The following is a 13,848-nucleotide window of genomic DNA, read 5'->3' on the forward strand; positions in this document are numbered from 1 at the left end:
CACCACCGAAGTGAGTCTCACTCGTCTATAGTTCCCTGGTTTGTCCTTACCTCCTTTCTTAAACAATGGCACCACGCTAGCCAACCTCTAGTCTTCCAGCATCTCAGCTGTGACTATCAATGATACAAGTATCTCAGCAAGGGGCCCAGCACTCACTTCTCTGGCTTCCCACAGAGTTCTAGAGGACACCTGATCAGGTCCTGGGGATTTATCCACCTTTGTTTCAAGACATCCTGCACTTTCTGCTCTGTAATATGGATATTGTGAGAAATTATAGGAAATATGTGAATACATTGGAGAGGATGCAAAAGCAATTTACAAGAAGATTCCATGAATGAGAAACTTCAGTTATGAGGATACATTGAGAAAATTGGGATTGTTCTCCCTGGAGACAAGGCGGATGAGTGAAGAATTGACATGATTAAAATGGACCAAGTACACCAGGAGAAACTGTTCACTGTATAAAAGCAAAAAGAACAAGAGGGCATAGATTTAAAGTGATGTGCAAACAAAGCAAGGGTAATTTGAGTACAAAACGTTTTCACACAGCGAGTGGTCAGGGCATGGGATGCACAGCCTTGAAATGCAGTGGAGGGACATTCAACTGAATCATTCAAGATGGGCGTAGATACGATAGTGAAGGCGGCGTTTGGTATGCTTTCCTTTATTGGTCAGAGTATTGAGTACGGGAGTTGGGAGGTCATGTTGCAGCTGTACAGGACATTGGTTAGGCCACTGTTGGAATATTACGTGCAATTCTGGTCTCCTTCCTATCGGAAAGATGTTGTGATACTTGAAAGGGTTCAGAAAAGATTTACAAGGATGTTGCCAGGGTTGGAGGATTTGCGCTAGAGGGAGAGGCTGAACAGGTTGGGGTGTTTTCCCTGGAGCGTCGGAGGCTGAGGGGTGACCTTATAGAGATTATCAAAATTGAGGGGCATGGATAGGATAAATAGGCAAAGTCTTTTCCCTGGGGTTGGGGAGTCCAGAACTAGAGGGCATAGGTTTAAGGTGAGAGGGGATAGATATAAAAGAGACCTAAGGGGTAACGTTTTCACGCAGAGGGTGGTGCGTGTATGGAATGAGCTGCCAGAGGAAGTGGTGGAGGCTCATACAATTGCAACACTTAAGAGGCATTTGGATGGGTATATGAATAGGAAGGGTTTGGAGGGATATGGGCCGGGTGCTGGCAGGTGGGACTAGATTGGGTTGGGATATCTGGTCGGCATGGACGGGTTGGACCGAAGGGTCTCTTTCCATGCTGTACATCTCTGACTCTATGGCATTGAATGATTATTTAGACAGAAACGGTGATGGTGCAGGGATATAGGTAATAGAATCAATCCAGGCATGAAGGACCAATTGGCCTGCTTCTGCACCATAACAATTCTGTGATTCTGTAAAACATCATTATAAAACATCGAGAGCCAAAGGGCCTGTACTGCGCTGTATTCTAATACTGCACCCTCACATTATTCCATGCTACCACCTTACACAGGAGCTAGAATTCAGAAACTGGTCATTCAGCACAACCAGTTTATGTCAGCATTCACCTACCATGTGAATACCCAATTATATTCTTATCTCACTAAGTTAGAGATGTATTCAGTCTCTTGTTTTTCATCCAATTTAATCTTAAATATTTGCATAATTTCCACTTCAATCACTAACCCTGGAAGTGAACTATTGTCTCACATCTCACTAGCTTTTATCATTCTGTTGTTAATCTTTTACAAATAATTTTGCATCTACATCTCTCTTTCAATCCTTCAATAAATGTAAAGTTTTGCTGCTGTTGACCTTCTCAATTTCAAACACCTTTATTTTATTGCTCCTTAATCTGCATTATTCTATTGGAAAAATATTTAGCATTTTTGCATTTGTTTTTCCTTGGGTCAGGCAGTCCGAATGAATCATGCACCCTCTCAGTTGTCTTAGTTCAGTAAGGACATTGAGAGGTTTTAAAATAAAAATGCTGGCTTTTTTTGTCCTCTGAATTCACAAACTCCCCAATCCATCAGCTTTTTCAAGTTTACTCCTATTCAAAATATAACTACTTTCACCAAAACATATGACACACTGAGATATCACATTTCATCTCATCAATATTTCTACATGTATTGAATTGGACTTTTAAAGGATTAATTGATACTACTAGCTTTACTATCTATTTGAACATGTTCATTACTGCCTTTCGATCAACATTCAGATCACGGAGTGAAAAGAAGAGATCCTACAACTAAACTAAACTTCAACTATTCAATTTCAATAACTTGCAGAGTCTACACTTCACTCCAAATGGGTTTCTTATTTCTAACCATATTTTTTTGAAAACCTGGTTCTCTGTTAACACCCCCCCCCCCCCCCCCCCAATGCCTCTAACCAGGACATAATGTTCCAATAAAGCACAATGCAAATTCAAGCAATACCACTTCACCTGTTTTCGGACTTTCTTTACCTTCACCCACTCTCCCCAACATTTCCCAAACCCTTTTCAGTTCTGAAGAAAAGTCTTACTGGACTTAAAACGTTAACTCTGTTTCTCTCTCTTGGTAGATGCTGCCAGACCTGTCAAGTTTCTCCAGCATTGCAATTTGCATGTTCAGAGGATTAGACATACTCTCCAATTTGTTTGGATGTTTAGGCAGGAGACCGGCTGAGGTTAGCCTGAAGAGGAGAATGGAGGAAGAAAATGGAAGTGCAGTGTGCTTATCAACTGATATGGAAACGTGCTACTGTATAATTTCTAAAGTTTACTCTAATTCGAGAATATATAAAGGAAGGTTTAGCATCAGGCATTTTGTAGTTCACTTGCATATCTGCATCATAAATACATGAATAAAAATACGCTGAACATTAAAGGTGCATTATCTCCATAAATATCTACATTTTTATTGGTTTGAGATAAATAAACAAAAGCATTTAACAGTGAAGATATTTATTTTGCCCTTACACATGTGCACCATACATTTCACATTTTAAAAAAAATCTGAAGGCTGATAAAGACAGAACTGTACACAGTAGCCAAATTACTGCAGACAAAAAAAAAAGGTGTTTCACATGGAGTTCATTCTGAAAATACCATACTCCACATTTCTAAGATTTACATAACTGCCAACAAACATCATCTACGCACATCTGGTCATAGCTGAAGCTATGCTTGGAAGCAAACTAGCTTTGACATGTCGCAGCATAATAAACACATCACAACATAGAATTTATGGGAAATGTTGTGCTAATGTAACACAGCAATCACTAACTTATACATGTACAAAAAAAGCCTGGTCTTAAGGACAGCAAATGGTTATTTAAAAAGTGCTCAATAAAGTCAAAACATTCAATGAATTAAATCGTATGACTTTTACCAATCCAAACAAACTGCTAATCGCATCAACATTCCGGTCCATAGAAGACTAACTTTCAGTATAACATTTGGAATTTGCTAATATTTGGTTTAAAAGTACATGTCACAAATGAAGATTTGTCCAATGCAATTTTCTCATAATACAGCACTGTTAACATTAATTGAAGTTAGGTTAAAACTGGATAGTGCCTTGCACATTATTTTAAAATGCATATGAAGTTTTGAACTGTTTGAACATACAAAACTACTCGAAGTTGAACAAAATCAAATTAAAGTGCAGAGATTGTCTAATCTGATGATAATGACAAAAAATAAACCAGATCAGAAATATTTAAAAACAAATACAAATAATACTATTCAACAATAATTGCTTGAAAATGTTGATGAGAACATTTTATAGAGGATCCAAAAAGGATGGTAACCGGTTTGTCTGCTATTGCTAGTATTTAACGACATTTAAATTCCTTGTCATTAATTTAATAGAAAGGCAGATTTATTACATAGATTTTCATCCACAAGTTAACTTCCACACCTTAATGCTTAATTACAACCTTGTTCAGAATGAACCGGTGTGTAGAATTTCCAGAGGTGCTGAGTATTTCTACTTAGCCAATTTGAAACAGTGAATTTAGAAATCTCATTTCAAAAAGAAAATATCAAAAAGATAAGCAGCCAAGAGGCATGCTTAAAATCAAAGATGCCTGTGCATTTTTAAATATGACAGGATTTCCTGCCTATATCATACAATCTTGCAATTATTAAAGCATACACAAACTGTTTTAAACACTTGATTGTTTTACAAATTTTTGATCATTTTCATCTGCAGTTGAGATAACAATTATGTTTTCAGCTGGTATTATTTTGAGAAGTCACATGAAATCCTTACTTGTGCATGATTTCAGAGCAGGTGAAATCTAAAATGTGTAGAACTGATTTTTTTTTAAAAAAGTCCTTTGGTTCAATGTTACAGTGCAAAATACTTAGCAATTATTAGAAATCTAGTTACCATTTTTATGGATGTCCAATTTTCATCTGAATTTCTTAATGACAAGACTGAATAGTTAAACAAAACAATACGGTGCGCACAGCACATTGTTAGGACAAGAGATCTGATCCACAGCTTAGGTAGGGAATTCAGTGATCTATCACAGCAGCTGATATTTGTGTATTTTCTAGCTGCTTTGTGGATTTGTGATGGACTGGAAGCAGAACCTCAGTCATTACTCTTGATGAGGAAAGTTGCATGGAATTGAAAACTCCTAATATTTAATGGGGTGGAAGGAGAAAATTGCCAGCAAGATGTCATTGCCTAAATGAGCATATAAAAGCTATTTTCACAGCAAATTCAAAATTATAAGAACGACAACATTTACATTCCAACTTATTGAAAGTGAAGTATTGGTATAAATTTCTGTCATGAAACAGACACAGTCAGCGGAGTTGAATTGCCATTTGGTTTTCCTATGGAAAGTGGAAATGGGCCTACTGATTCTTCAGGCCAATTGAGTTATGCTAAAGTCATGACATTTTGCTGCTTAATAATCCAAAACAATTCTTCAAATATTACCGTAGGCATATTTTATACTGTCAGTATGAACAGACCTCATGGTGTAGCATCTGAAAATCAGCAATTGAGGTAAATTTCCTAGGCAGTAAAACAAAAGTTTATAAACCTATTTAACTTTCATGTGCAGGATTAAATTGAGAAACAAGTTTTTTTTAAATGAGGCAAGATTGGAATGCTGAAGAAAAATTACAAAATTCACTAAAAATAATTCTAGTTAACAGGAATGTGATAGATAAAAATTTAAGCTCGTTCATTTGCATTGATAAGGTCCAATCTTTTGTGATATTCCTATTTCTTGAATGAAAAACAAATGCCATGCATAGATTTGTTCTTAATTGCTCTTGCAATATTAACAATCACTACTCGTCTGTTGGACCTCTTGCAAGGCATGAACTTTATATCATTTATCCCTTCAAAAAAATAGTAAACTTTCAAATGAATTCTTGCACTACATGATACTGACACCCTAACATATTCTATACACCAAGGACTATATATCACAGTGAACTTCAGTTCAACTAGCCCTAACATGGTTCAACTGATTTAGAGAAATTGATCCACTTGAACACTCTTCTGAGACATAACGTAATCAGTGGAAAACTTAATGTCCTCCCGTAGGGGTTTTGATCTTCGAAATGACATATGCTTCATTATCTGTCACCTTGTGATGGCCAAAACAGTGGCTAATAAACACATAGGTCTGGAAATTTCATTTCGTAGACTGGAATGGAATGGTATTGTACATGGCCAGCTGCAACACTCATGGATCCTGAAGGGCTTGGAGGTGGCCTGCTAGAGAGAAATCTAAGTGAGGTTTTGAAATTCTTTCACAATATTCAAGACAAGCAATTTTTAGAACATGAGATGACAATTTTTAATAACCCAGCTTATATGAAGCTATTCACAAATAATTTAGATTAGATTACTTACAGTGTGGAAACAGGCCCTTCGGCCCAACAAGTCCACACTGACCCACCGAAGCGCAACCCACCCGGACCCATTCCCCTACATTTACCCCTTCACCTAACACTACAAGCAATTTAGCATGGCCAATTCACCTAACCTGCATATTTTTGGATTGTGGGAGGAAACCGGAGCGCCCGGAGGAAACCCACACAGACATGGGGAGAATGTGCAAACTCCACACAGAGTGTTGCCTGAGGTGGAAATTGAACCCGGGTATCTGTGCTGTGAGGCAGCAGTGCTCTGGGTAAAGAACAAGCAATGTTTTCAATGCTAAAGAAACTGACCAAAAATTATTCAGAACAAAACAATAAAATTATCATATCCAGGAGATACATCACTGATGACTTCATGACCATTCTGGCAGAAACTCAATTGGGACTCCAGAACTACAACTGAACATGAAGGGTGGCCAACAAAAATATCAACTCTATTTCCTATTCAGAGATATTATCAGACCTGCTGATTATGTCCAGCAAATGCTGTCTCTATTCCTGAAAATGATCAGTTTCTTCGGTTTCACTGATACCCCCACCTAACTCCAGACGTCTTTTTTGAGTTTCTTATGGTTCACCGTTTCAGTGAAGTGCAATCCTATTTTATCCAGCTTAAGTCACTATTCTGCATTTTTCCAGTTAGCAAATGTAGAAAATAAATGGGTCAGAAGAACAATAAAGTTCTATTGAATCTTATACAATGATCTGGTCTTTTAAAAAGAGAGAATTATTTTCCAGATTAAATTGTTTTACTCAGAGATCAAGGACTACACGCTTTGAATTGTCTTATATATAAAAGGAGTAACTGTAAGCATTTTATATTTTTGCATATACTTATACTCTGTCAACTATATTTTTATAAATATAAATATATTTATACTAGTTTTCTGCTCTGAATTCTTTGTAAAGTGGGGAATTCATTTAGTCTACTTTAATCATTTGGAAGAACTTATTCCTTAACACATTACACAACTGTGCCTCAAATAATTTCACATAATTTTGTCCTAGACTATCCTACAAAACAGTTTATTGCACATGTTGACCATTTGAAAGAAACACCTCTTGCTGAAAGCAATCAAAATTTGCCTTTCATTAATACATGGATGGATCAGTTGAGTACCAAGTGTCTTGTCACATATAGATCCTGTTCAATTTTTAAAACAAAATTCCGCACGACATTTCTTCAGGATAGGAACCATTTAAAATCAAAGTAATCTTCGCTTAGCAGATGTATTCAACACATCTGGAAACTAACATAAATTATGCATATTTTGTATTGTGATCATACACCAAAGAACCAAAAGAACAGAAATTGAAGAACTGCTGACTGAATTGAAAACCACCTTAACCAAGTAGTCCAAGGTTAAATAGATCACTGTCAATGACTGACAGGAATATTTAACATTGGCCATAAATGCTGCTCATTTCAAAACTAACATGCTTTCAAATATTCACCATAAGGATAGATATAACAAGTAAACGTATGGCAAAAGGTCATTTAGCTCAATATGGATGATCTTGCTAGTACACAAACTCATCCAGTTTAAAATCAACAGTATTAGATATTCCTCACAAATCTGAATCTACAACACTGGCCAACTGATTTCTTCCACTGATATTTTTTCATCTTTACCTTGACTTACATGAAAGTCAAACATTGATAGGTTGCTCACTTAAACTCATTTCTATAGATTAAGCTTCTTTAATCTTCTTTATTTTGTATTCACTAATCCTGTTTACATTTGCAATCTGACTTCCTTAAATATCAATGTATTTTCTGAAGCATAACTATTTTTACAGTTTTGACAGTCATCCAAATCTGATCGGACCAGCATATTAGATAATCTTAACTTTGAAATCTCAGCTTGTACCCTGTATTTTAACTCTCTCCTTGTTTGTTTAGTGTAGCTAGCTGTTTTGCATGGATATATGTAGTCTTCTGCACATCTAAAATAAAGTCAAAATACTGCAGCTGATTGAAATCTGAAACAAACAGAGACATGGAGAAACTCAGCAGGTCTTCCCAGAAGAGAGTCACTTTGGACTCAATATTTTCGAAGGATGCTTCCAGACTTGCTGAATTTCTTCAGGATTGCCTGTATTTTTTTCTGCACATTTCATTGTCTTCTAATCTTTGCTTAATGTCGTTTTCATGGAATCGCTTGCTCTGCCACACTTGATTTCAGCACCAGTTTTTAAGTTGGGTCAGTGATCCATTGTTCTTTGTGTTTCCTCTGCCCTACCCAATGGTGGCATCTGCACTATCCTCAATCTCTTTTTTGACAATTTCTCTGCTCCTCAAATGTTGTCTACCTTCATTGAAGGCTAGGTGGAAACTATCCAACATGTCCAGAACCTTCAGCTTCACCATTTCAGATGGCTGTTGTGACTTTTTGGTCAGTAGCTTTTTCAATTTCAGGTAGATCTGGCTTAATGCGAGGTAGTGGGCCAATCCCATTTTGGCACCTCAACTGGTCCAGATATCTTGTTCTGCTATTGATACACATATCATCAATCTTGTTTAGGCAATTATCTGAAGACTTCAATGCCATTTTTTGAATGTTCACATGAAGAAGACTTCCCCAAAACTAAACCCATTGTTAACAGCATGACAAGCAGCAGGAGGCAAGACAGATAGAACATGTTTGGAAGACCTGAAACCAGCTCAGCTTCAATTGCATATCAGAGTTTAATACTTCTGTCTGAGCAATAGGCCCACTGAGGTATCAAGAATCTGAGAACTTCAAGGCACTTGGGATCTCAAAGAAATACAGCAGAATTGCTGAAACATGTCAAGAATACATCAGTAACAGAACTCAGACTTGCCCAATGAACAGTGGAGAATGTCCCAGATGATTCGAAGTAATGATCAAGTTGTCAAAGAACGGAAGACTCAGCAACTGTGTCAACCAGAAAGTTGTCATACGGCAATCAGTACCTGCCAAAGTCTTCAGCACAGCACTCCCCAACTGACTGAAATTAGAACATCCTTTATAACATACTTCAGCATTTTCTTTGCTACTGATGCTAGGCTAACTTCAGGTCTGCAACTTCTGTTTTCTCCAACTGCACTTTTGTTTTATTAAAAACAGCAGATTAGATTTGTCATCCTACTATTTGCTGGAATTTCCAGAGTCTACAGAATTTTGGATGATGTCAACTAATATATTCACTTTCTCACAGTCACCTCCTTCAATACTTGGCATATAGGTTATCAGAACCTGGGGATTTATCAGCCTTCAGTCTCATTAATTCCTCTAGCATTTTTCTTTCTTAACTAATACTAATATTTTTCAATTCTTCCTTCCTAACATCATCTAACTAACCAAGCATTTCTGGTAAGTTATGTTTTCTTCATTAAGACAAAACTCCAGAGTCAGCCACATATGATGGCCTTATTAGCCTCTTTCTGTGCTGTCATAAATCTGTAATTCTATGGTACCTCTTAATGGCTGGTACGCTTTTCACTGGAGTGTAAGAGGTTGAGGGGTGACCTTATAGAGGTTTATAAAATCATGAGGGCATAGATAAGGTGAATAGCAAAGGTCTCTTCCCTAGGGTAGGGAAGTTCAAAACTAGAGGGCATATTTTTAAAGTGGGAGGAAGAAGATTTAAAAAGGATCTGAGAAGCAACCTTTTCATACAGAGGGTGGTTCATATGTGGAATGAACTGCCAGAGGAAGTGGTAGATGCAGTACAGGTACAACATTTAAAAGACATTTGGACAAGTACCTGAATAGCAAAGGTTTGGAGAGATATGGGCCAAATGCAGGCAAGTGGGATTAGTTTAGTTTGGGAACATGGTTGGCGTGGACTAGTTGGACCAAAAGGTCTCTTTCCATGCAGTATGACTTTGTGACTCCTGTGACTTTAAAGCCATTTCCATGTTCTCTATTACCAATTCATTTGCTTCAATCTGTAAGGGGGCTATTTTTGTCTTTGTTAATCTTTTTAATGCACTTATAGAAATTTATGTTCTTACAAATTTACTCTTGTAATCTATTTGCCCCGTCTAATGAACCTTTTGGTCTTCCTCTGCCAATTTCTAAACTGTTCTTCGGCTTACAACTTATTAAACTAACTCCTTGTTAGATGAAATATAATCCTTAATTTCTTTTGTTAGTCATTGATGGGCCACTTTTGCTACTGTGCTCTTTTGCCGAAAGGAATTTATAACTGTTGCATTGCATGGATTCATTCTTTAAATATTAAAGAATACTGATCCAGTGTCATGTGTTCTAATGAAATTCCTAGTATATCGCAGACAATTTATCTTTCATACCATCATACCTTCCTATAGCTTTGGGATAAAAATTAAATCCTGTACAATATTGAAGTAAAATGTATTTTTATTGTTTAGCAGTAATTAAGGTTTTAAAAAATTTTGCAGGACATCATATAGACTGTTAGGAAGTTAATAATTCAATTTGAAATTCTTGCTCAATAATTAACTTACCTTATTGTTAGTTCAAATATCTCTGTAAGTTTGTCATGGAGCAGGTTTGACTGGAAAAAGAAATAAATCTCTTTATTTTTCTCAACAAGTCTCAACACAAACAATGATTTTAGTCTGCAATAAAATTACAATATCTTTTCAATTAGTCCTGCTTTTTAAGTAAGCCAACTTTCTTGGAATTTTACACAATCATGTTGTTTAAGGAACTTCACTGCCTGTAATATGAAATAATGCTGAGTAATAAGGCAGAAGATGACTTTAGTGCACATTCTAAAGTTTCTTTCACTACTGATAACAATTTAAAAATATAATGATCCTTTGGGCTCGGATAGCAATTAAAACCTGATCGTACTATTTCAAATCTGTGTTATTAGTTCAGTGTGCACCATTACAAAAAAAAATCCCTCATAAACATACATTATTCTAGTTTAATAACTGGTATCTTAGCAAAAAGAAAATATCTTCATATCTCTCCACCACCCCCAGGGAAAAAAAAATGCAACAATGCTTTCTTTTGAGGAAAATGTAGCATTTTCTGACCTAATAAAAAACTACAAATTGCTTCTGTTAATGTTAAGCAAAACAGTACATTGCGAGAGACATTTGGTCTCACCTTGGATTCACACTGAGCTGCAATCTCCTCAAATGGTGCTTTCTGAAACTTTTCAATTACTTGGCGTCGCTTTTCTCTTTCTTGTTCTTCAAGATTTTGGCTATCTGTTTCAGAAAGTCATCAGAAAGAGGGGGAATGCCTTCTCATTAAAATTGCATAAATCTTACAAAATTCATAAATTACTGGGACTAACAAATGCATACAATAAATATTATAAAATTGCTACTTCTTACTCTAATTTGGTTACATTCACCAAGAAGGCAGAATGGCAGCGATCAATGTTTTATCAGCTTTAATCTATGAAATGAGACAAAGTTCCATAATCCAATCAACACAGTGATATCAAAATTGCATGAGAATTGCCGATAGGTAGGAGATTTACTAACTGCACTTAAATTTCACCAGCACAGGTTGAGATTTGAATCCACGGCACCAAAGCATTAGCCTGGGCCTGTGATTTGCTGGTCCAGTGACATCACTACATCGTCACCATCTGCCCATATTTCAGTAGTGGATGCTTGCTGGAAAGTAAATTCATCAAATACTAATCTAAAGTGCACTCCAGATCTGCCTGAAATTCAAAGACTGCACATATACATGTGGAGTACGCATCTGCACGTTCTGTGTTAGTCTAAGTTACTGAATATGTCTTGGTTCAGAGAAACTAACAATTGAAATGAATGCATACCTCACCTTTAATTATATATTATTTGTCCTTGTGGTCTGAATTATGCATGGGAGACATGCTACTTTAGGCAAAAATAGTTTCAATTGTGGAACTATGGCAAAGTTCCTGCATGATTCCATGCATCAGCACTATATTGGCAGCTATTCGAATAAACATTGATAAAAATTGACAGGTACTTTTCCAGCATTGTCAAGACGATTTCCATATCACTTACATAATGCTTTGAAATTTAAATACATAACACGTGCAAAGCACTTGAAGGTTCTCCTAAACCCTAATTCTCTATGTTCCTGTTATGATACTCCTTAAGACCACCATTTTGTTTCAGCTTTTAGCCATCTGTGTCAATGTCACCAGATGTGGCTTAATGTAAAATATTACATGATAGCATGGATGTTAGGCTGCTAGAGAGGTTTTATTATGCTGACGATGTATTATGGGATGTGGGCTTTGCTGGCAATGCTCATTTAATGCCCACATCTAATTTGCCCTTGCTATGTAAATACATGCTGTGGCTCTTGTTTGTCTTCGGAAACAGAATTACTGAGATGAGAAATTTGTGTTTTCAAATTTCTAGTTTAGGAGAAAAGCATATGTAGTTCCATTTCCAGTGGGAAGTATAATAGACTCAGTTTAGATTTTGGACAATTCATGAAGTGAACGCCTCACAAAGGTGGCTTTTCCAGATGGAATGAAAGGCAGGCAGCTCAATTACTTCAAGAGGTGGGAAACTCAAAACAGTAAGGATAACAGTGGAATAGTAAGAAAACCTTTGCCTGAATACTCCATTTATTGTTAAGGAAAAAAGATATAAAATGACTTTACCGGTTCAGAAGTTTGGAATGATGTTTTAAACTTAAATGGAATAATTCAGCCCTTCTTACTCCTGATGTCTAAAAAGGCAAGATTCCAGGAATTCTAGACTATTGGGAAATAATGAAAGAGCAGAAAAATTATTGTCTTCGATGCAGATCAATGCAAACTACTTTGGGTCCTCATCTAAGGAAAGGTATACTGGCATTGGAGGCAGTCCACAGAAGGTTCACCAGGCTGATGCCAGGCATATGGGCCTTACTGAGGAGAGGTCGAATAGGTTGGATCTGTACTCATTTGAATATAGCTTAGTGTGAGGCAATCTTACCGAAACATTCAATATTCTGAGGGGACTTGACAAGGTAGATGCAGAAAGGTTGTTTTCCTTGTGGGAGAGTCTAGAACTACAGTGCATAATCACAGAGTAAGGGATCACAGATTTAAGACAAATGAGGAAGAATTTCCTCTCTCAGATGGTAATGAATTTCTGGAATTCTTTACCACAGTGGGTTGTTTTAAGTATAGTCAAGAGTGCCTTGCTGTAAAAGCACAGCAGGTCAGGCAACATCTGAGGAGCAGGATGAAAGGATTATACTCGAAACATCGATTCTCCTGCTCCTGGGTTGCTGCCTGACCTGCTGTGATTTTTCTACCAAGACATACTGGACTCTGATATCCAGTCCTCACTTTCGCTTGTTTTAGGTATATTCAAGGTGGAGATATAGTTTTAATCAAGGAAGAATTAAGGGTGATGGGGAACAGGCAGGAAAGTGGAGGTGAAGATTATCAGGTCAGCTAAGATCTCAATGACTGGCAGAGAGGATCCGATGGACTGAATGGCCTACTTCTACTCCTGTGTCTTATGGTCAAAAGCGATTCATAAAAACAGGAATTATTGGGTCGAATCTTCTTGGCCTGCTGGAGGCAAGATGCCTCAGTTAAGCATGATTTGGAGATGCTTTACAGCAGTGCTACCACCTGATGAAGGAGCAATGCTCCGAAAGCTAGTGTGCTCACAATTAAACCTGTTAGACTACAACCTGGTGTTGTGTGATTTTTAACTCAGTTAAGCATATTATCATTGGAAATGATACCCGATGCCCTTCCTGCCTTTCTGAAGTTGCAGGCAGAAAAGCCAGAGACAACCTTGCCATCACTTTCACTTAAGACCACACGGCTTAAGCAGTCAGTCAATTAACAATCGCTTACTTGCCATTTCCTGCCTGAACTGCAATTTTCTCAGTCACAGGCAGAAGAACTAACAGGCAGCTCACCTGACAAGTAAATCTGTATGGGGTTAGTCACCTGAGCATGTTGTGCTGGTGGAGGGGTTGGTGGTTTGCTTTCTACCCTGATGAATATGCTTTCCTGCTGACCTCCATACTGCA

At 37.2% G+C, this 13,848-nt stretch overlaps 1 protein-coding gene across 4 annotated transcripts in view; it reads right to left on the reverse strand.

Annotated features, from left to right (window-relative positions):
• Positions 1-2,863: 2,863 nt before the first annotated feature.
• efr3a (EFR3 homolog A (S. cerevisiae)) overlaps positions 2,864-13,848 on the reverse strand; it is a 176,493-nt gene continuing 165,508 nt past the window's right edge. For 3 of the 4 annotated variants that reach the window (XM_087986460.1, XM_087986459.1, XM_087986457.1), the window contains 3 exons: positions 10,960-11,063; positions 10,347-10,396; positions 2,864-5,723 (listed from right to left, as the gene is read on the reverse strand). In XM_087986460.1, the coding sequence (XP_087842586.1) occupies positions 5,615-5,723; positions 10,347-10,396; positions 10,960-11,063 (263 nt within the window). In that variant the 3' untranslated portion in view covers positions 2,864-5,614. The remainder of the gene's footprint in view (positions 5,724-10,346; positions 10,397-10,959; positions 11,064-13,848) is intronic. The other variant, XM_087986458.1, reaches the window with a different exon arrangement.

The sequence above is a fragment of the Chiloscyllium plagiosum genome, unplaced genomic scaffold (assembly GCF_037043375.1).
Source record: "Chiloscyllium plagiosum isolate Xiang-an unplaced genomic scaffold, Cpla_swu_hap1 HiC_scaffold_4, whole genome shotgun sequence".
In the NCBI taxonomy this organism is placed as follows: domain Eukaryota; kingdom Metazoa; phylum Chordata; class Chondrichthyes; order Orectolobiformes; family Hemiscylliidae; genus Chiloscyllium; species Chiloscyllium plagiosum.